The 24,735-nt window shown below is 42.7% G+C and overlaps 1 protein-coding gene across 1 annotated transcript in view; it reads right to left on the reverse strand.

Moving 5' to 3' along the window:
• The window catches only part of LOC111221323 (glutamate receptor 1-like), a 56,481-nt gene that overhangs the window by 26,034 nt on the left and 5,712 nt on the right, over positions 1–24,735 (reverse strand). The window contains exons 2-3 of the mRNA XM_022744679.1: positions 9,759–9,998; positions 205–389 (exon numbers count right to left, since the gene is read on the reverse strand). Coding sequence (XP_022600400.1) covers positions 205–389; positions 9,759–9,998 — 425 coding nt within the window. The remainder of the gene's footprint in view (positions 1–204; positions 390–9,758; positions 9,999–24,735) is intronic.

A 24,735-nucleotide genomic window follows, 5' to 3' on the forward strand; every position in this document is an offset into this window, starting at 1 on the left:
AGCTGTTGGAGGGTTCGGGAAGGTTAACAAACTAAATAATGATTGGAAAAAATACCCATTTCTTTCAACTTTTGGATTTTTAAGTGAATAATATAAATAAAATAAAAAGGATTGGATCACAGGATGCCGACGAGCCCACTGTGATAATCCTGTTTGTTTTTGATCTTTTCTTTATAGTCAGACTGATCTATCAGACAGTTTTACCAGGTTGAGGATGGAGTTGAGTCGATCCAGCTCGCAGTCGATGATGATCTGATAGTCCTTCTTGTAGTCCAGGTCGGCCAGCAGCTTGATGAAGGCCGACTCCGTCAGCGTGTCCAGGTTAACGGAGGTGACCTGCCAGCCCTGCTCCGCCGCCGTGTCCAGGATCCTCTGCAGCACCGACAGACCTGAGAGAGAGAAGAACCGGATACATCAGGACATTCATCTCTGAGATTAGTTGATAGTGGAGTGAGGACAGAGCTCAGACCTGGACACCCAAGCTAAAGCTCCGGCGCTAACTGACGCTTGTTTACGTTTCTATTTCTGAACAAGATAAATCAGACGTCTTCGAGATGTTGGGAGGCGTATTTTTGTATTTCACGTTCCTACAGTTTTCAGAGTGAGATTTTCTTAACAAACACCGTCTGTCCTCACAGCTGACATTTCCACTTGCAGGTATTTTTCATGTGAAACACTGAGGAGTGGATCTGAGGAGGCTGTGGCTCCTCAAACTGAATGTCAAGCTGTTTTTATTTTTTTTTGGGGAGGAATCAGACTATTGTGATGTTTGCTGTCTGCCTCAGGCTCAACTTGTCCTGGTGAAACTTCAAAAAGCCGCTTCACACTCAGACACACCACAGACTGCTGATGGTTTTATTTTTGTTTAAGAAATGACAGAGAAATATAATAAATATCGATGATGATGATGAATTCTCAGAGACTGGGATTCATCTGAGAAGAGTAAACTGGACTCTTATGTTTCACAGAGCCTCCTCTCCTGGGCTCTAATCCATTATTTAGGCAGAGAAATCTGACCTCACACAGTCGGACTGTCAGCAGAAACACAATACACCAACAACCTGGAAAACCTGATGCAGTTAAAACCAGGATGAGGAATCTCCGGCCACACTAGCAGCTCTGTGAGGCTGCACTAAATGGTCACATTTGTATGCTAACAAGCTAGCAATGATAATGTTGCCAACATTTGGAAATTAGCACTAAACAACACAAAGGCGACAAAATGGGAATGTCAGTAGTTTGGTCATAAATCAAAATATTGGACAGATTTAAATTCAGGATTAAGTTTTTACATTTCATCTTCTTGGGAATGTGAATGTTTGAACCAAATGACACAGCAGTAAAACCATGTCAACCTCATGGTGGCGCTATAGTCAGGGGATCATTGAAGTCAGCAGGATACATCCTCTGGGACACATGAAAAAGAAAAGTAGTAGTATGTAGTAAGTGTTGAGTTTTAATGGTTGGTAAAGAAATTTGGGCTGCATCTTTTCATGAAAGCTGCTTTATAAATAAAATTATTTTAATTAAATCAGTAAATAAATAAGTGAAATTGTATTCATATAAACCTCAGTAAAAGAGTTTTACAAAAGAATAAAAGGTTAGAAGAACAAAAGACTTTATAACAGCAGAGATACTACAGTAAAAACAAAAAATAGAGGCATTATAAATCAAAAATAGCCCTCATAATAAGTCAAGCACAAAAACAAAATAGGTCTTCAGCTGTGACTCAAAACACCCAAGAGAGTTTGCTGACTGGACTCTCAGGGGGAGACGGTTCCACAGCCTGAGACCCAGGACAGCAAACACACAGTCCCCCCCGTGGTTTCAGCCGACTAGCAGTCCTCCCTCAGAGGACCTGGGGGGCCTCACACGGGTATAATGCATTAACAGTTCACTGATATGCTCTGCAGCAGGATTATTCAAGGCCTTACAGATGAATTGAATCCTCAGTGTAGGGATTGGATGAGGTCTTCTTGCTGCAGAGCTGTGGACCAACTGTGACCAGGTAAAAGCTTTTCTGTAGCTGAAAATCATGCCCAGGTTTTTCAAAAAGGATTACTGCACTGGTGGCTGATGAACTGAGGATGTCAGTAGAGACCTGATCTGGGGCGAAAAACCAGGACAAACATTTTGATTTACCACTTGTGGAGAGTCGTTAAATTTGAGAGGCCTAACAAATAAGTAGAGCAGTGCATCGTCAGCATAGCGATGACAAAAGCAGCAACTAAAGTGTTGGATCAGGTGCCCTGAGGGGAGCATCTATACAATGAAAATAAAATGGGTCCAAGAATTGATCTCTGAGGAACCTCACAAGTCAGAGGAGCAGAGGAGGATCCCACCGTTTACCCGCTGAGACATCTATAGCAAGGATGATGACAATCCTTCAAATAACTGTAGGTTAGTTCAACCTAAACCACAAATAACAACCTGTTGGCAGTGTTAGAAGAGAAGTCAGGGGATCCGGAAATATCTAACAAGTGGACTGACTGTAATTACATTCCATAGAGCCACGCTGATCCTATGGCTAAAAGAAATACTAAAGTAACCTCCAGAGGGGCGTGCAGACCTCTACGACTCCAGACGAGGGCGCAGAGAAAATCAGGTTAAGAACTTTAAAGCTCCACGTATCAATAGTTAACGGGTTAACTCTCAACTCTCAACTCCGTCAGAGAGCAGCTGGTGAACACAGTAGAGCATTTAGCAGCTAAAGAGCCAGATATTTCCTTCAGGAGCTGGTGGAGACCAAACATGGAGCTAAAAGACAGAGAGGGAACACTGGGCTGAGAGCCCTGTGCAGGGAAAAATAAAAAAGGTAAAAGGTGTGTCCATCTGCCACCACTGGCACTGGATGTAAATCGTGCACTGGTCCAATATGAATCTAATTTCTGGATATACTGGTTTTTGTTTTTTCATGCTTGTCATCAAGTTCCTCTTCTGCCCCCTAGTGGCCAAACAATCTTCAATACATGGATCTTCAAATGTCTTCTAGTTTTGCTCTGTTTAAAATCCTGTGAGTCAACGCACAGAGTAATCACATCAGCATTTTCCAGTCTACACACACACACACACACACACACACACACACAATGTTCAAAAGAGACAAGTCAGCAAAATTCAGCTCGACTTCAAAGACTAGAGAGGCGCATGAAGAAGAAGAGACTTCAAAAGATACTGTCTCTCTCTTTCTCACACACACACACACACATGTGCGCACACACACACACACACACACACACACACACACACACACACACACACACACACACACCTCAGCCAGGGTTATTACCTCTCTCCGTCAGAGCAGTCACAGTCCTCCACAGAGAAAAGTGCACGAGACACTGTTCACTGAGTTTGTGATCGCCGTCGTTCGACCTGCTGTTGTCACTGTGCCAGTCGACCTGTGACAGCTGACATCACTGATCAACACGACGACCACTGCTGACTTCCGTCACGCACATTTAACATCACGTGTGCTCCAAGAGGAGAAAACACACTGGAGCTCGTTTAGCGTTTTAAGTTGTGCTCAAAAAGACAAAATATAGTGAATTTTAAACTCTGGTTCTGTGACTCTGACATCCACCAGAGAGACAGACTGATCTGAGATCTGTTTGTGTTTGTTGAAGAGACATTATCTCTGGATACGAGAAGCGAGGCCGTGGAGGTGGAGTGAACAGTGACTGGATTCTACTTCATGTCCAGCTGCTGAAGTGAGTTTGAATTTTTGTCATTTGGGCAAAATCTTCCGACTAAAGAGAGGCTGATTGGAGACAGAATCTGTGGAAAAAGATGATTTTTACGTTAGTGGTTTAAGCTGTATCCAGTGTAAAGGTCTGTGTCCATGTGCAGTGTGATTATAGATCAGGTCTAGCTTCTATATTAATACTGTGAAAGTATCAAAGCCTCAGTCCACAGAGAAATGCACACAGCCTGTATTCAGAAACTGAGCCTTAAAACCAGCCGTCAGGACTTCTGGAACTTTGTGATGTCACAACAAAGCAGTCACCAAGCCCCGCCCACCTGGACCCACCATCCAAACCTTGCAGGATTTGGTTTCTCTGAGTGTTTTTACCTGAAATCTGCTTTATTTTTATTGGATCACTCAGAAAACAGTCAGCCAATCAGAAGAGAGGCTCAGAGCCTCCTCTCTTCTGATTGGCTCACTGACCTGTTGTTACTAGAGCTCCAGAGAGAAGCCTGAGAGAGGAGATGTAAAACTACACTGAGATGGTTTTTGGTTCTTAAAACCACAAATATATCTTCTTACAGATCAACACTTCAAATAAAACACAGAAGAAGAAAACATGGAGCTTTAATGTTAGGGTAAGTCGTCAGGAAGTGAATGGAAGTCGATGTAAAGTCCCGAGTTTGAAGATGGCCGTGGTCCGAGCCATGAGTTCTGAGTACTCATGTAATAATGTAGTTATAAATACCGAGTGCTCATGGGTCAGGAGGTGTCGCGCTGGTGTGATGCCTTCACATGACGGTCTGTAGTTAGCTCATCACTCTCGACACTCTGCTGATAATTACAGCCGCGTGATAGAGATGATGTGATCACCTCTGACGGGGAACCGCTCATTAGCATCCATACGGTGACGGTGTTTCCAGCTGCAGCCGAGCAAAGTCGAGCGCGTTAATGATAATGTATAACATTCAATTAGAGATACAGCAGAGCGAGAGACTCCCACACTGACAGAGAGAGCGTCAGTCACTGAGACTGACACACACAAAAAAAACAATAAGGAGAGATGAAACATAAAAATAGGAGGTGTACAAGAGAGAGGAGGGTGGAGAGGGAAGAGTTTTATAAATATAGACACTAATCTGCTCCCTGTTCTGCATCTGATCTCCATAAACATCCTGCATGCATGTCATTTACTATTAATGCTCTGAGAGGGGAGGAGGAGAGGAGGAGAGGAGACAAAAGAAAAGAAGAAAGGAGAGAAAAGGAAAGATGACATGAGGACACAAGGAAGGAGGGAGGAGAAAAGAGGAAAATATAGGACAGAAAGAGAAGATCAAGATGAAGACTGGAAAAAAATTGAAGGAAGGGGAGGAAAGGAAAAATGAAAATGGAAGAGGCGATGACAGAAGAAAAGAGTCTAGAGATGAAATCAATGGAAAGAAGAAAGAAGTGTAAAAGAAAGGAAAGAAGGGAACAGGGGAAGATGAGGAGGGCAATGTAGGAAAGGAAAGAGGAGAAGAGAGAAGAGACAGGAAAGGAAAGAAGGGATGAGGAGGAGGAGAGGATGAGCTCTTACAGGGAATTACAGCATCAGCCTCCATCTGTCCTCAGACGCTCATTAAAACGATACTGTTTGTCTGATACTGGGCCAACTCAGGGCCAACACAGGGCCTTTATGTCCTTTATGTTAGAACACACTTTATTGTGAAAGAAAACGTGAAGAAACTTATTTCAAGGAGACGCAGAAACAGATCAGAGAAGAATAGAAACCCCCAGCTACGGCCCGAGCGAGGGTCACATCGGGGTAATTAATCCTTCCTACGGTTTTAATTACAATGATTTTTCACAGGAAACCTTCGCATGGAGAGAGGCTTGATTTACCACAGTTTGACACCTGGAAGTCTGTAACCATGGCAACAGCAATGGCGGCCTGTTGGCAGGTCGCTTTGACCAGACTGAAATATCTCAACAACTGCCGGATGGATTTTCTTTTAAAACTTTGTTCGGACCTTCATGTTCCCGTCAGGATGTAAACTGCAATAACTTTTGGTGATGCGACGTTTCCTCTAGCGCCACCATCAGGTGAAACACCTGCCAAAACTAATAAACACTTTTCCCACTGGAGTCCTTCCTTGTAAATTCATGATAACGGGTTCATCAGGAATCAGTCTCTGGAAACGACTTCAGCCCTTTTAATGCCGACTAGAAAACAGTCCTCACAGTTTTCTGGTGCGGTATCTGATCCCTCGTTGGACTTTTTCATGTGCTTGACTTCCACTCAAAAGATATATTGAAATTTAACCTTATAACTTTAACTAGTGAAGTTTCTATTCAGCTACATTTACACCAAACTGTGGCCCAAACACCAACACTTGTGTCCTCAGCCAACATCAGCGAGTTTGCACTGTCATTGTCCATGACACGTTAGCATTTTAGCATTTATGTACTATGACTAAGTGCAGTCTCACAGAGCTGCTGACAGACTCTTTAGCACTGACTGATTTTTCTTCTAGAAGCCACTAAGCTGCGTTCACTGCACCAAACAGACTCATCTCATCAATATGTTCGACTGTTTTCACTCTTAAGGATTTAATGTTTTCTCGGCTTCAGACACTTCGCTTTGAGGGAAGTCGAGTGTTGCAAGTCAAAGTCATAAAAACATCAAACAAAACATAAAATCAAGACAAACACAAAAAACGTCTGAAATGTTGAGTTAAAAAAAAAAAAAAAAACTGACGACTCTTTGTTTGTTCAACTTGAAAGAAAAGAAGAAAAAAAAGACAAACTGTCTCTCTCTCTCCTAACGTCTCCCTCGCTTGTAACGTGTGTGCTGGTGCGTAAATGTGCGACTAAGTGTGTGTGTGTGTGTGTGTCTGTGCAAGTGTGCATGTCGCATGTCAAACGGTGTGTTGGCGAGACATTAGCCTAGCGATGCGGCAGCAGTTATGTCGACCACACACACAGAATCAGTTTCATGTTCAATTACACATGGTCTCTGTTCATGCGAGCTGATGCTCCCTGGTTTATTTTCTCAGCAGCTGCTGTCTGTCCCTCTGTCTGTCCCTCTGTCTGTCTGTCCAATGTTTCTTTTTTCTAATTAATGAAAAGTTTCACCGAGCTTCGCGCTGTCCAGTTCAACTCCTCTCCCGATGGCACTTTTACGGAGCGCAAGAAGACAAAAGAATAGAAGAAAGTAAACGACTGCAGCTAAAGACAGAGAGTAACATGTAAAAGCTTTCTCAGTCCTCGGGACAATTCAAGGATCGGAGGAGGAAGAAGAGGAGAGAGGAAGACAATATCAGGAAAGACAAGAACAGAATAAGAAAATAATGAAGAAGAGGAAGAAGATAGATAGATTTAATTTATTGTCACATCTTGACCAGATCTGTCTTGAAAACGAGGTTGTGTCAGTGTCAGCAATGTTTAACCCTTAAATGCATAACTGGGCCACAAATCATTTGCAAAACAGTACGATTTTTGGGGAAAGATGTAATAATATATATTAAGAATTTGAAAATATAAATAGTATTTTTTATAATCAAAAGATCTGACATTTAAAAAACTGTTTTAGCATCCTAGGACCATATTACTGTCTAATTCATTCGATGTCGCACTCATCTCCTTGGTATTCCTCAAACTATTTGGTGAATACTCTACAAAGTGGTGGAACGAAATTGTTCTGGCTGTAAAATGGTTTCCTTCTTACTCGACAAGAAGTCAAGTCTGTGACGTGAAGCGGGGCTGTACGAGACCCCGGGTACACGACATGCGAGGTGCCGCAAGGCTCTATTTTAGGGCCTCTTTTATTTCCTCTTTATATAAATGATACATCAGCCACTGTGAAACGCAGGCCCTTGTTGTGGTCAAACACTTTGTACTGAGAAAGTTCCCGTGTCGTCTTTTATAGTGACATGGTGATTGTGTCTGTTCTGGTCGGTGCAGCGGTTTGAATACTGAATTCAAGAAGAAACCGCATGAGATGAAAAAGAATAGTAATCATTATTAATTAAACATGTCCCCTCGAATGAAATTAGAAGTACAGCTGCATCACACTGTATGTACTGTACAGCATTAATGTGGCGTTTTATGAAACAGGGTCACAGATTTATGAAGAAATTTTTATTTACAGGTTTGATTCAGATGGTCGTCGTCTGATGAGGGAGTTGTTTCATCTGTGTCGTGGTGACGTAGTTTTAGTTTCAGGTCGTGTGTTTTGTGTTGTTGGAAATCAGAGTTTTCACTTTAACTTGTTATTCCTTAGATTTTTTTTTATGTCTGCAATCGATAAATAAATCACATCATATCCAAAGTACCACACACACACACACACACACACACACACACACACACACACACACACACACACACACATATATAAAACCAAAGAGGAGGTTGTGTGTGACTGTAGCTTCTGTATTTTTACAGCAGTCAGTCGGTGCACAGAGTACAGCCTTTACTGCAAGGCTGTATCCATGGCAACGGGATGGAGCGGTAATTATGGGATGAGTCAGGGTCAATAACTTCTTTATCTGTGTATATATATATATATATATGTATGTGTGTGTTGAATCAAGGTTAAAACAGACTTGTAAGTTCATTATGTGATAAATGGTCGGGTTGTTGATCCTGTACACATCTGTTTGGAGTGTCCACACACACACCCACACACACACACACACACACACACACAGACACACACACACACACACACACACACAGACACACACACACACACACACACACACAGACACACACACACACACACACACACACAGACACACACACACACACACACACACACAGACACACACACACACACACACACACACAGACACACACACACACACACACACACACAGACACACACACACACACACACACACACAGACACACACACACACACACACACACACAGACACACACACACACACACACACACACACAGGTATTATAGTCTGTTGCAGTGAGTTATCTACCTGCAACCGAGCAGAGAATAGGCAGTCACTGTTTACTGAGGGGAGTCAAGTGAGGAGAGGAGAGAACATTTTATTAAGGAGAGTTATGGAGAATTCAGGGCGTGGCCTCTTTGAGTGACAGGTGAGCGAGCGTATGCTCGCCACAATCTGACATGAACCAGAGTCTCAGCTCCACACAGGCCCCTCCTCTTTGTCCATATTTGGATTAGCTGGGAGTTAGGGGGTGGAGTCAGGCACTGTCAAGATGGCGATGGTGGAGCAGCTCACTCTGAGTCACAGAGGCTGCGTCCATCTTTATTTACAGTCTGTGGTCGTTCAGGTTGACCGATGTTGATTTATTAAGCAGCATTAAATGGACGTTTGTGCAGGTGGTACAAAGGTCTGAGAAGTCGACTGCAGAACAGTAACACCTTCTACTTCTTTTATTCTCTCCTTTAAAACATTCCCCAGCTCCTCACCTGTTTCCTCGTGTCTCTTCTCTCCTTCAGACCGATTCCAGCTGTGAAAAGTGCTTCTGCTGCTTGTGAAAACGTCGCTTCTTCAGACGTCGTGTGTTTTTTAATCCCTTCCCTCCCGTCACCAGACGTTGATAGTGGACATAAACTAAAGCTGTGTTCGAGGCTCTGGGCCTCAGGAAATCCCCTCTGCCTCCCACAAACAGCTAATGTCTCCCCAGCAGATGTTGAGGAGCAATAACATTAGACAGACTGCCATGGCGAGGCAGACGGTTACGCACTATTACACCACACAGACTTCCACCAATGGTTCCTGGGCAGATGTAAAAGGCAATAAGATTAGACAGAGTCTGCCACCGACTGTCAAATGGACTAGAACGTCAGATCGAAGGCCGCAGGGAGACGCGAGACCCGACTGAGGGAGGCGGGAAATGACAGAGCTAACTGCCCTTTTTGTTAATTCTCTTTGTTTGTTTGTTTGTCTGTCTGAGTCGACGAAGTGAAGTTTGACTCAAAGTTTGTGTCTCTGAGAGAGAACCTGTGAGCGGCTGACAGGATGAAGAGAATGAAGACTGTATTCTGCAGAGGTTAAACTGCGTTTCGTGGTGTAAACGAGTGTGAATGGCGTCTGCTTGTGCTCACCTGAGTCGGAGCTGTACATGTAGACGAACCTGGTCCAGTAGAAGTGCTCCAGCAGGGCCATGAGGGGCTCCTGCAGCTGGGGCCGCAGCTGCAGGACGAACTGGTTGTTGGTCTGGACGGGGAAGGACGGCGTGACGAAGCAGACGTGAAGCGAGCCGCAGAAAGACATCAGCATGTTGACCGTCCGCCGGTCGTACAGGCCCATGATGGCGTACACGCCCTTCGAGAACTGGGAGCAGACTGGGAACGAAAAGAGAGAGAGAGGATCATTAAAACAGAGGTCGTCGTGTCACAAACTCTCCTGATTGGCTGAATGGTAACCTCACATGTGCTGTTGGAAATGAGTCTTCGTAACCACAAGACTGCTGTTATTTTTATCATCCATTCATCTCTTCATTATCACTGATCTGCTGCTGTTTCCTTGTGTTTTGTATATTAATTGTCTGATTCTACATATTACATTATATTATTTATCTTTTTTTTTTTATTTATCACGTTTCTCCAAAACTCAAACACGTCGATATAAAAAGGTGAAATGGAGCAAAAAGCCCACGAGGAACCCAAAAAAACCTGATTACGTCCAACAGACCTAGAAGCACCAAACCAAAGGATGATCTGTATTCAGTTCATACCGTGTTCTGTACATCCTGGTGACGTTTTGGGAAGGCATTAAGCCCACTGCTCGTCACAGAGCATCTGTAGATATTTATATTGTTCCCAGTTTAATCCGTATTGAAACAATGAGTGGAAAATCCAAATATAACTGATCCGAACACAAACAACAGAATTAAAAGCACCGGACTGGAAGCAGCCGTGACTCCAAAATTAACTGACAGCTCTTTTCTGATGCTGTTTGAAAAATAACAATCAGCTGACACACGTTTTCTTTTTTCATCTGGTCGTCCACTGAAATATATCGACTAACTATTCATCACACTGTGTACAGATACTCATGGTTCCCTGAGGATGAACTGTAATATATGGAGGTAGATTTGTCTCAATATTATTTGGGTGAACAGGTCGACAAGAAAAAAAAACAGCTAAAAGAAGACTGCATGCTCTTACTTTGAAAAGCAGAAAATGGCGTTGTCATGAGGCGATCACGTGATTTGTTTCTAAAAATGTTTTTATTTGTGGAATTTGTCCGTTTTACATTTGCAGGATATTTTTTGAGTTTAGAAATGTAACTTTTGTGTTTGTAGAAGGTGTTTTATATTTACAGATCAAACATTTACTCAACGATTGTCGATATGTTCGAGACAAATCTACCTCAACAGTAAAACAGACAGTGCGGATAAAACAAAGCCTCTTCCGCTCTGGTCAAAGTGACCACAGAGAAGCAGCAAACACTTTTTAATCTGCTGGAACAAACTCACAGAACAAACTCAGCTTCACAACTGTTTTTCTTTTTGTTTTAACTCGGGGCTGCAGACTTTTATTAAGATAAATTTGGGACAGTTTATTCAGATGTTCCACTGCTCTATATCTTTCTTTATTCTATTTTAGCTTTTATTTTATTACATTTGTTTAAACCTTACCTAAAAGAGTCTTTGTATTTTCTCTTGTGTTTCTTTTTCTTTTATAAAAGTCTTGTTGCTGACTTGCTTTGCTCTGTAAGTGTGCAGCTTGTTTTTATTCCCAAATGTTGCTACTGAAATAAAAACTGGCAGCACAGCGCTTCCCTGTGGAAGTGTTATTACATATGTATGTATGCAAGTATCTGACGCGCAGATGCAATTTAAAAAATTTCAAAACATATACTTCCATGTTTTTCTCTTTTATATATCATAGTTAGGACATATCTTTTATATTTACGTATATATTTTTTTGTATATATATATGTATTTGTGTATATGCATCTTTATTTTTATCTTTATCTTATGATCTACTTCATATTTTATATTCTTTGCTGTAAGTCTTCCTAATTTCCCGCTGGGATCAATAAAGTTTTCTGATTCTGATTCATGCAGGAAATCACGGCAGCGAACATGTAAAGTGTGGACAAGAAAAGTGAATCGATTTCTAATCAAACAAAGTTGTAAAATGATCCAACCGAACCCAGCTTGGTTTCTAAATCATTTACCCAGAATTCCCTGGTTTGTGGTCAACATGGTTCTTCTATTCCTCCAATGGAAAAATAGTGAAGCTGAGACCTTTGTTGTTACTTCCTGGTTGTGTTTCTGGCTCTAACACACCTCTGGCACCCACTCCTCTCTCTATCTCTCTCTCTCTCTGTCAGTATGCATCCCTCCATCCTCCTCCCTGACATCCACCTTCTGTCCTCCTTCTTTACGTCTCTCTCTGTCCACTAATGTCTCTTGTCTTGTTGTCTCTCTTGTTTTCAAGCTCCAGTTCCTTTTCTTTTTCCTTTTTTTTTTTTTACCCAGAAATCGAGGTCACCAAACAAACCCAAAGTAAGATCCAGTTCATATCTTACACTCACACTGTACCTCAGCTTCATTTACTCCAGATATCAATCTTGTTATTTAAAGTTCGTATTCAAACCAACACACACACTCGTCCCTGACCTGCCTGTGATTTCTGAACGTCATTTGTCACACGTTTATTATTTTATCTGCTTTTGTCTGTTTTTTTTTCTTTTTCTTCTTCTTCTTAAATCTGTGTGCAGATACAGAAGAGCAGAATCTGTGTTTGGTAAAAAGCTAAGAGATGATAAAGTCTTCTTATCTTCACGGCAGACAGACGTCGTCTCTGCCGCTCACTTATCTGCTGCTGTGTGGCTGATAAAGTGCAGTTTCCTGTTTCACACAAAAGGCTTCCACAGGGTAAATCCCTGCGCACACAATGGCTGTAATCAAATTACTCTTCACGCAGAGCTCCTTCACAGTCAGGGATTAAGTCTTAAGACAAAATAATACTCGCTGCCGAGGCACCACGAGTCATTCTCTGAATCAATGTCTCATTTTATGGTCTTCTGGGCACAATCGCATCCAGACTGTGTGAAAACATGTCCGCCGTATCTGTGTCATCGCCCAGAAAATCCTCATTTGGACAGAGAGCGGTGACGCCCGAGCGGAGCTGAAGAGAAATGAGGACGTGTGAGCAAGAGGCTGAGGGTGATAGGCTGAGACACCTGTCAATCAAACAAACGCACCCTCGAAACAGAAGCTCTCCATAAAGTTTTCTTAATGAAACAAGCAGATAATTCCCTCGGGAGCTGGTGGAGACCAAACACAGAGCTAAAAGAGCGGGAACACTGGAATGACCACAACACATGAATCACCATGTTGATCTGTAGCTGCTGGAGGTGGAAACAACTGTTCACTAAAATCAACTTAAAAATGGATGGTGTCAATTCACAGCTCGTTTCTGCTGAAAACAAAAAGGAAAATCACCTCCTCGTGGTCGTATCCCTCCGCCACTTGGACTAGTTTCAGGTTAGATCCCTGTTTATCCAGAGTCGTAGAAAATATTAAACATTTGAGTGAAATTTTGTCATAATTGCTGTGAAGTCTTGAGTTATGGCTAAAAAGTGTTTTGTGAGGTCACACTGACCTTTGACCTTTGACCACCAAAATCTAATCAGTTCATCTTTGAGTCCAAGTGAATGTTTGTTTCAAATTTGAAGAAGTTCCATCGAGGCGTTACTGAGGTATCGGGTCCACAAGAAGGGATGTATGGACAACCCGAAAACAACATGGCTGCTGCTCTGAGGAATAAAAATTATTCTTTTTTCAGGTTTTAAAATTAAACTGAAGACGAAACATTTGAGCCACTCAAACTCAGTGTGTCCTCATCCTGAAACATCCATCTCATCCCTTTCAAACCTGTTTAATCCTGATGTTAAATGAACAGCAACAATAAGTCAGTATTAAATGAGCCTCACACCGTCTGTGCTGACGGACGTCCTCGTCTGTTCTCACTGTGTGTCCTTGCTGCAGCTCCAGCTCCCTGTGGCCAGGCGCTAACATGCTAACAACGAGCGCAGTCCCCTCTGAGCGGGCTAGCACTGGAAATAACTATTCCCTCTGGGGCCACGCTATCATGCTAACAATAGATGTTTGTCCTGGGGCAGATGCTATCATGCTAACGAGGTATCTGTCTCTTAGCATTAACGCTGCCGTCCCACTGGGACGTCAGGACGCTCCTTCATCAAAGAGGGACAGGCGGCGGAGAGTGGACAGATGCTGAGAGCTCTGGGAAACTCTGTGGTTATTTGTGTTAAGGTCGACAACATCGTCATGACGAGGGTCCAGATGTACAACAACCTATAGGACGAAGCAACGAAGTGAATCTGAATTTACATTAGTAACACATGAGCTGATGTCTCTCTGTGATCATCAGCTTGTAAAGTTTGTGGCTGTATATCAACCTTTTTAAAGCTGTGAAATAAATCTGCAGGAGAAATTCAAGGGTTTTCTTTTAGACAAATACAAATCTTTTCTACACATGTACAAACTTGAGTTACTGTTCATATGGGTTAATATCGGACGATTTCATCCCTAATTATTTACATCCAGTGCCAATGGAATTTTTTAGTTTTTTACTGTGACCAGATGAGACAAGATATTCCTGTATTAGTCCCACAGTGGGGACATTTGCAGTGATAGTACAAGAAAGAAAAAATACAGCAAAATGTCAGTAACAAGTACTTAAAAAAGATAAATAATATGTACATTTAGACAATAAATATAACAAAACACAAGTCAATGGCAGCAGTATTTTCCTAATCCTGAACATTAATAAGGTGGAAAACCTCATATCTGATATATTAACTTGAGTTGGCTTGTGGTGTTTGTGTCACGTGATGAATCTCAGTCCAGTGTTCCCTCTCTTTTAGCTCTGTTTGGTCTCCACCAGCTCCTCCTTAGCTGCTAAATGCTCCACTGTGTCCACACAGTGTAAAGGTCTGTGTCCATGTGTAGTGTGATTATAGATCAGGTCTAGCTTCTATATTAATACTGTGAAAGTATCAAAGCCTCAGTCCACAGAGAAATGCACACAGCCTGTATTCAGAAACTGAGCCTTAAAACCAGCCGTCAGGACTTCTGGAACTTTGTGATGTCACAACAAAGCAGTCACCAAGTCCCGCCCACCTGGACCCACCATCCAAACCTTGCAGGATTTGGTTTCTCTGAGTGTTTTTACCTGAGATCTGCTTTATTTTTATTGGCTCAGTCAGAAAACAGTCAGCCAATCAGAAGAGAGGCTCAGAGCCTCCTCTCTTCTGATTGGCTCACCGACCTGTTGTTACTAGAGCTCCAGAGAGAAGCCTGAGAGAGGAGATGTAAAACTACACTGAGATGGTTTTTATATCTTCTGATGGATCAACACTTCAAATAAAACAAGAAGAAGAAGATATGGAGCTTTAAAAATCAAAAAGTGAAAAAAAAAGAAATCTGTCGTGACACCAACCCCCCTTTAACTATTAATATTAATGAAGACAAACGTTCCACAAGGACGCTCGTCGTAACATGGCGGAGACCCGGCTGACCTCGCCTCGTGCCCACTGAGGGTCCTCCAGTCAGACATCTCGCTCCTCACCACCTGAGGCGTTTAGACAGAGCTTTATTTAAACACAGCCCAGAGACGACGACAAGCGCCACAGGGCCCACAGCTGAGACCGCGTCTACCCACAGAGCTGCTCATCCTCCTGACACATCCGTCCGTCCATCCATACTGCAGATCTGTCCGTCTGTGACGAATACCATTTGGAAGGAGGGAGAACGGAGAGGAGGGGCGGCTCTGTCGGCAGGTAATAGGGAGGACGTCTATCGGCGTCATCATCCTCCACTGACCCCCGGCTCACGACCGTCTCCTTCCTCCGCTGAGAAGACGAGACAGGACGGCCCGGAGACACACATCCGGCGATCAGGTCACTGTTTGACTCCGTCGTCCTGCGTTCCCGTCACTTAGCCCGACACTTTTCGCCGCCACTTTCCCAGAGATAGAGACGTCCAGTCAGGACAGAAACAGAACGAGCTGTAATCCCAGCACCAAACACTTGAGACTGACATTTTATATTTGCTGTTTGTTTTATCTGAAGCGACACCCGAGTGCAGCGGGAGATTCGGCTTGAAGCCCGTGACGGCTGACATCACGAGACGCCAAAAAGGTCACAGACAGTACAGAGGAGTGGGCCGAGACCCTGATTCCTTAGAGCTTTCTTCCTCTCACACTGAATTCACATGTTCTCCTGGTTCCTCGTCGCTGTTTGTCTCAAGTCTCTAAACCTCAAACTGAGTCTTACTGAAGACAAACCATCTGCCAAAGTTCAATATTAACACGGCTTCGTCCCACCTTTCACCTTTAATTAGAATCAGAATACTTTATTGATCCCCAGGGAGGGATCAATAAGTAAAGAAGAAATGTAACAGCAAAGAACAGAGAATAAGAAGTATGAATAAATGAATAAATAAATGATTGCGTAACGTCTGTTGACCAGGGTGAAATAAGTCAAAGAGCCCGTCAGAGTTTCATATGTCACAAAGCTAAGGAACCAATCCTGTCAACTTGTGGGGACGAGGGGGCGGGGCTAAATACACCTGAAACCTTGTCAGTACAGACAGAGAGAGCGAGAGAGAGTTAGCATTAGCAAAACCACTAACACTGTGTCAGTTACAAGCTAACAGACAACATAAACAAATAAATGATGCCAACTAGCTAACTGGTCCGAAAAGATGCTAACTACGCTAACTGTTCTGAAAAGATGCTAACTACGCTAACTGTTTTAATTGATTTGTTGCTTTTATTTGAGGCGTGACAGTAAACTGAACGTCACCTCAGTCTGTGAGGAATCACAACATCTTCCTCTACTTCCGGGTGTTTTATAGACCAACTGATGAATCAACGAATACTCGATAATGGTAATAGTCGTTTAAGTTGCAGCTCCATTATCAGTAAATCACATAATTAACTTTATCAGAGGTTTCGTTGTGACCTCAACACGGCGAGGAGCCGAAAAAACATCTGCTGTGAAAGACAGAAAACAGGAGGTTTTTCTCTGATTCTTCTGGGACTTTGACTCAGAGACTCGAGGCGTTTTCCCTCCAGGTTCACGGGTCTGAGAGGTCGACGATCACACCTTCACTTCAAACACACACACACACACACACACACACACACACACACACACACACACACACACACACACACACACACACACACACGAGATATGAGGTTTTCATCCCCAACTCCCAGAGAGATGAATGGCACCGAGCACCCGTCTCAACCTCAGGCTCTAATTAATGTGTTTAGTAGAGATGCTGAATAATAGATTAAATGGCTGCCTTCCTAAGGGTGATACACCATTCACACACACACACACACACACACACACACACACACACACACACACACACACACACACACACACACACCACACACACACACACACACATCGAGTCTAAAGTCATTTTTGGCAACTGCTGCCTCCGAGGCATCAATGCAATAATCTCCTGCTGAGAATTGGAACTCTGACTGACACACACACACACCCACCCACACACACACACACACACACACACACACACACACACACACACACACACACACACACACACACCCCAACAGTCGCAGGTTCAAATCCCACCTGTCTGACTCTCGTCTGTTGCGTCCATGTCTACATTTACATTTTAGTCGTCCACAGAGATTCACACACGTTTCACTCCAGAGGCGACAAGTCAGTGTGTGTGTGTGTGTGTGTGTGTGTGTGGGAACTACACAACTAGTGTAGTTGTTCCTTCTGCAGTGGAATCATAAAGAGTGAAATCCACCTTTGGATTCCAGTTCTCAGTCAGCTCACAGTTCAGCTGCTGCTGAGCTGAAAAGACAAAGTGTCTTTGCCAAAAACTACGGGTCCTCTCTTGGACAAAAAGGCTCGTCTGAGGCGACATTAACTACATGTCAGGAGTAAAAGGAGGACGACTGACTGATTTTCCTACTTTCAAATTCCCACAGAATCAGTGCAGATTCAGCCTGAATGACACAGAATTGTTTTAAAGAGTTGACATAAACTCATCGGTGTCCTCTGGTGGACCAACTGTCATGTGACACTGTTTCTAAACAATCCTAAAATTAGAAATTAGCTCTAGAGACCAAAACAGTTTCTGTACCAGGCTGTAAACATGTTTATTTCTGCTGTAACGTTGGACATTTTAACATGGGAGTCTATGGGGACTGACTCACTGTTGGAGCCAGACTCTAGTGGTCGTTAGAGGAACTGCAGCTCCTGGTTCTTCAGTGTTTGGCTTCATTGATGCTTGATCGCAGGTGTGGATTCAAAGCCTTAACACACCTGTCGCTTCACACAGGTGTGCAAAGACTGATGATGATGCAAGAGAATAAAAAAAGAAAGAAAATGAAAGAAAAAAACCCAAAATTAATGGAACACGGCGCCTCTATTCAAACCCTGCAGTTTATTTCCTCTTTTTCCTTCGGTTATCTTCAGTTTTGTTCTCTTGGCATCTGATACAGTTTGTTTGTCCGACATGAAACTAAAGATTAAGATTATTAATTAAAGATAATCCGCTTTTTCTCTGCTGCCAGCCCCTCGTATCTGAACACCGGCTCTTCTTTTTCTAATTATTTGCCAGTTTGTGTTGCTGAAGATAAACGTCTTTCCAGGCGATACATGCAACGCTCTCTTTTTTTTTTTTTTTTAACGCCGCACTTTATCCTCATTTCACATTTGAGGCGTTCAACTGAGCGTGTAACTACGAGTGAGTCCTCAAGGGCGAAATGTCACCAGCAACCCACCAGCTCTCTCTCTCTCTCTCTCTCTTTCCACCGGGCTTCCCGCCTAAATGTCTCCAACACCATGCATTCTTTATTTTTTTATTTTCTACACCCATAAACAATAAAATAACAGCAACTATGGGGAGCGGGGCAGTCGTGTCCTGTCCCTCTGTCGTCTCAATCTGTATGCTCCTGATAAGGGAAGCCCTGGCAGTGAGAAAGAGGAGAAACACCATTTAATTTCCCCTCCGTCTCCCTCCCTCCTCCTCCTCCTCCTCCTCCTCCTCCCGTCTTCATCTGAACCTCTGGGAGGGCGGTGAGTTGAAATGCTAGTTAGCCGGCTCTCATGCAGCTGCGGCTCAGTGGTTACAGTTTATGTTTAATGTGCAAACTTCAAGGCTTGAAGATGCAGAGGAGGAGGTTGACAAACCGCAGCCATCTGAAGAAGTTTCCGCTGGTTTCACTCACAGAATCAAGGAGCAGCCACGACCCGTCTGAACGCAGCGTCTCCTGGTTACTCAAGTATCAACTTAGCAGGATTTGTTACCTGAATGTCCACTAGAGGTGTCGAGTAAAGCCACTAACAATAATATGTCTGTATTCGGATTTATTTATTTGCCTCATCTGATTCTTTTTATGCAATAAATTTGTAATTGGTTTGGGCCAATATTCAATAATATAGAGTATCGCGATATGTCCCGCTGTATGTGATATTTTCCATATCGGAATTATATTTGTCTTTCTTGCAGATTTGTCTCTCACTTCACAGCTTTGTACCTTGACATGTGACAAATTAAACATAAAACACAATCATATAATTATATATTATAAACTAGAATGACCTCCTCCCCCACTCGGACTAGTTTCAGGTTACATCTGTTTATCCAGAGTCACATAAAATATTAACTAAGTTTGTCATAATTGCTGTGTGAAGTCTTGAGTATTGGTGAAAGAAAGTGTTTTATGAGGTCCGATGACCTTGACCTTTGACCTTTAGCCACCAAAATGTAATCAGTTCATCCTTGCATCCAAGAGAACGTTTGTGCCAAAAGTGAAGAGATTCCCGTGAAGAGTTCTCGAGATATCGTCTTCACAAGGCCAAAAATGTGTTTTGTGAGGTCCCCCTGACCTCGACCTTTGACCTTTGACCACCAAAATCTAATCAGTTCATCTCTGAGTCCAAGTGAATGTTTGTGCCAAATTTGAAGAAGTTCCGTCATGGCGTTACTGAGATATGGCGTTTACGAGACGTATGTACAATCGGAACATCTGTAATTGTTACAGACTGAATGAATGAATGAATGAATGAATGAATGAGTGTGAGCCTATACAGTGAAAACTGTAGGAGGAGTCGTCCAGAGGTGGGAAAGTATTCAGTGCAACAGTATCAACACGTCCCATTTCTACAGATGCATTAAATCAAAGGGAGCTGTGTGTGTTTGTGCAGCTGTAACTCCACATCTGGACACGTCACTGTTTAACTCCACTTCCTGTAGGCGACCTAACCGCCTGAAAAATTACCTTTAAAAAAAAAAAAAAAAAAAGAAGAAGAAAAAAAACCTCAGTTTCATTCATCTTTGCTGACGGAGGATTTTCTGCAGCTCGGCCAAAACCATTAGAAAAAAAAAGCAGTATTTTGTCATGAAATTTGTTCCATCCTGAGGTTTTTTTTTTTTTTTTTTTTTAAATGTGCAGCTGGGTGTGAGCTCATGAAGCCATAAGCAGAGCCCCGAGTCTGTGTTAACATGGGGTCACACTCAGGTTAGAGCTCCATTCAAAACCCTGTTACATGCTCTATTAGACTGCGATGCTCGCTCTACCTCCCCGTCTCTCCCAATTTCACTTCTATTCACGTCTATTCAGTCCACCTCCATTCAATTCGGCCTGATTCGCTGGCATGAATGCGACATCGTGTCGAATTGCCAAAAGCGCCTCACTCCATTTGGGTTCCTTCATAATAGGATGTGTTTATTATTGCAGCAACACATTCATTAAGATTCAGACTCCGCTCTCTCTCCTCTGGTGGTCTACAGTGACTCCTCCTGACCTCTGTCCTCGTATCTCAACGCACATAAAATCAGCTGCCGGAGCGAGTCTCTGAAACTCTTGTCTCAAAGTCTCAGCTGCAAAGTGCTCGGGTCTCACAGAGTCAATCATAAGAGTATAAATGAAAAAAACAAACTGACAACGTTAGATAGTAAACAGAGTAAACAACAGCAGTGGCTCTAAATGTGCTCAGATAAAGGAGGGAAGTAAACAGTGTGTATGCAGGGTCTGCAAAATATTAGTCAAAGACAAACCAAGGAACAACACATAAAGGCAGGAAAAGAAAAGGCATGAAATATATGCAAATGAGAATAATCTGGTGAACAAATGAAGACGTAAGCAAAGTGGAGCTGCTGATAAATACGAGGAAACGAGGAGCCGGGAAATAAAGAGAGAAGAGAGTTGAAACAGAGAAACCCTCTGAGGGTTCAGTCCTCCGATAAACACACAAACAGCCTGACAGATCTGAGACACATCACAGGTTAGTCACTGACTGACTGTCGACATGACTGACTGTGTGTCTGTGTGACGGCGGCCCAGACAGGCAGCTGCCTCTGCATTATTCCTGTGTGTCATTCACTATAATGAAGATGACACAAACGGAACAGGAGCAGAACGTCTCTTCGGTTCTCGCGGCGCGCTCGCGTCGACTGCGGACTGTTCTGCACTCGGTACCGACTGTGACAGAACACTGGGTTCTCAGACTCCGACAGTCGGTCACACTCTGAGTCTGGAGCTCGACAGTCACGAGCCAACGTTTACACAGACAACAGATATCTCAGCAGCTACTGGACGGAAAATACCACAAACTGTTTTGATGATGAAGTTATTTTATTCTAGCTAGTTTCGGTTCCAGCTTCTTAATTAAATCAAGTGTTTCACCTCGTTAACGTCCACATGATGTTTTTATATAACACAGACACATGATGATGAAATAATCATCAACACCATGACTGAGTGTTTCCACCTTGAACTGCAGTGAACCAATGACAGTCTCATAAACACAGATTCAGGGTTTCATACATCACAACCCTCAGGAACCAATCCTGTCAACTTGTGGGGACGGGGGGGCGGGGCTAAATACACCTGAAACCTTGTCAGTACAGAGAGAGAGAGAGAGAGAGAGAGAGAGAGAAAGAGTTAGCATTAGCACAACCGCTAACACTGCGTCAGCCACTGCCAGTTACAAGCTAACGAACATCATAATAAATAAATAAACAATGCCAACTATGCTAACTGTTCTGAAAAGATGCTAACTACGCTAACTGTTGACATTTAATTTACCCAGTGCTCTGATTCGTGACCACATACCTGCAGAACTAAAGACACTCATCAGCCTAAGGTGTAGGTTACATTGTTACAGTAATTAGCCAATTTAGCATGCTAACATAAAATAGGGACCATGGCAAACATCATAAATGCTGAGTATATGCTAATATGTAGCATATACTCTCATATATATTAGCATAATACCCTGCTAACATTGGCGTTTAGCTCAAAGCACCGATGTGTTTAAATGTACAGCGTCATAGAGCTGCTAGCGCGGCAGTTATCAGTTGATTAATTGATCAAAAAGTAAAATGTGCTGGTAAAATAATCGATAATTTACTTGTTCTCGCTTCTCAGTGAGTATTTGCTGCTTTTCAAACTTTTTATGAACAAAACAAGTAATTTTTCTTCAGTTTTCCAACATTTCAAACACTAAGTGATTAATCAACAGAACAATTATCAGGATAAGGTCTTGTTCCTTTTCTTCCAGTAGTAAACACAGTCGTGTTAGGAATTCAAAGTGTCACAATATATAAAAGAAATGGGATTTTCAATATTGATCCCAACTGATCAGAAAGTGAATATCTGTATATAATTTTTCATTACTTTACACTACAGAGAGAAAACAAGCAACAAGCTGAATAAAGATAGTTAGATAGAAGTTATTTTTGTTTTCTCGTCTTCATCTGTAAAAATAAACACAGGAAGTCTCACAGAAATAAGAGTCTTCTGTCGGGGCCTAAATATAAAGATGTTTTTTGTGAAGTGAAGTTGGAGGACGACAGAGTTCAGTGTGAAGTGAAATGGAAACACTGTTCATACGTTACAGCGACAGCTCTCGTGATGGTCAACACCAGCGGGGCGTCACGGACCCGGACACGTCGTGTCTCTGTCGCAGGAGATGTTGTTGATGTTGAAGCTGCACAAGAGACGCAGCTGCAGGTTTTTCCATAAAGCTCACAGCTTATTTCATTCATATAAGCTCCGAGTGCACAAATCCCTCGTGGTGCTCGGCTGCTCTCCCACCACCACCACCACCCAGCCCCCCCCCACCAGATGCACCCTGCCGTGTGAACGCTGTGTAGGTACAGGAGAAAGACATCATGGAGCCTGGATCAGACCACACAGCGTCTGTGGTTCTGTTCACACCTGGTACTAACACAAGCGTCAGTGATGCGATCTCAAGCGGTCAGTTCACACCTGGATTTAAAATGCATCTCCACACACGTCCAGATTGACCACTTGTGATCGGATCTCACTTCCCTTCTGACCTTCTACAAGTTTAACTCTGACCAACACGTCAGGGTCAACAACCGCGGCGTCATTAGCATCGCTGTTAGCATCACTGAGCGCATCGTACACGACGTCTAACTTGGCAAGACGCGGTGAAACATTTGTGACGTGGTTCTTACATCAGATGACCAGATGCAAAAACTAAATTTAATATTGATTTAACACTAGAAATAATAACTTACTACATAAATGGATTCAGAAGTCAAATATTGTCTAGACATTTGCAAAGCCATGAGCAATCAGCGATCGTTCTGATCATCGTCGATCGTCGTTATCATCGTCCACAGGAAAAACCCGAACGCACAAAACCAGAAATATTCAAACTCTTCATCAGAATCATCAAGCCGTGCGTTCACGAGCCTCGTTTCCACTCCCATAATTAGATGAAGACTCTCCGTTAATCAATCAGTTTGGATAAAAAAAAAAAACCAGTGATCAGACGCAGAGAAGAAAGACGAGGAAGAAAAACCAGAATCTGAATCTTGCCAAAACATACGAGGAATTTTCTTTGGTGTTTTGGTTCATGACAATAAACATAAGAAGAAGAAAAGAAATATAAACAAAAGATGAAACAAGCAAGTAATTGCAGATATCTTTAAATATAAACAGAAAATTTTTACAATAAGATAAAATATTTACAATAAAAATGTGAAGAAATATTATAGAAAAAGATAAATATGTACAATTTCACTGACTGTGAAACTGATTCTACTTCAGTACAATCACTGCAAATGTAAATTTTACTCTTAACGAGGCTCCAGAGGCTTTAACACTGTGATTAGTAAAAGTTAAGTTAATAGAGTTTAACAATGACTCACAATAAATAATAAGGATATTAAAGATGCTGAAGGAAACATTGACACACAATCACAATTATTATTTCTGTTTATGAATTGTTAAATTGTTATTACTGTGTAAACTTATGACGATAATAGATGAAGCTCCGTGAGGTTTGTCATTTTATTTCATTTTATTTTGTATTTTCACTTTAACTTGAATCGCTTAAAAAACCGTGTGTTCACATGGTCAAAGGAAGGTCAGGTGACACAGTCTGGGTTTATAAAGACTCATTTCTGTGCGTGAAATGGCGTACACGTGTTCTCTGAGTGTACGCATCATTAACGAGTCTGGCCCCGGTCTTATAATGCGACTCGTCCTGTGCTGGGACTGAAAGCAGCAGCTTTAATAAAGCACAGTGATCCTCTCTGCGTCCGGACTCTGCTCGCTGCTGCAGGTTATTTTTCTAACCCAGACGTGAACAGAGTTTGAATGACGGAGCTGCTGCACCTGAACTGATCCCACCTGCCCTCTGGTTACTGCTGACACCCCCCCCCCCCCTCCCGCCTGCCCCCCGCCTCTCTCCGTCTTCTCCTGTGAAAACACTTGTCTCCATTTCTGTCCTTGTGCTTTCTTACGATTTAAACTGAGATTATGATCCAGCGTCTTTAGGGTCTTTACAATTGAATTCATCTAAAATGAGTTTGAATTTGAACCAGTGAAGTTCAGTATCGACCATGACAGGTCGTCCGTCCTCCACGTCGTGGCCCCGGCCCTGCAGGGGGACAAAGTCTAGTTTAAAGACTTAAATCGTTTTAGTTATTATTTGTTGTAAAGTTGTGTTTATTCAGTTTCCGTCTGTTGAGTGATGAACAGACAGAAAACCTGGAGCGAC

This window comes from Seriola dumerili, unplaced genomic scaffold, assembly GCF_002260705.1.
Source record: "Seriola dumerili isolate Sdu_G_001 unplaced genomic scaffold, Sdu_1.0 BDQW01000086.1, whole genome shotgun sequence".
Lineage (NCBI taxonomy): Eukaryota > Metazoa > Chordata > Actinopteri > Carangiformes > Carangidae > Seriola > Seriola dumerili.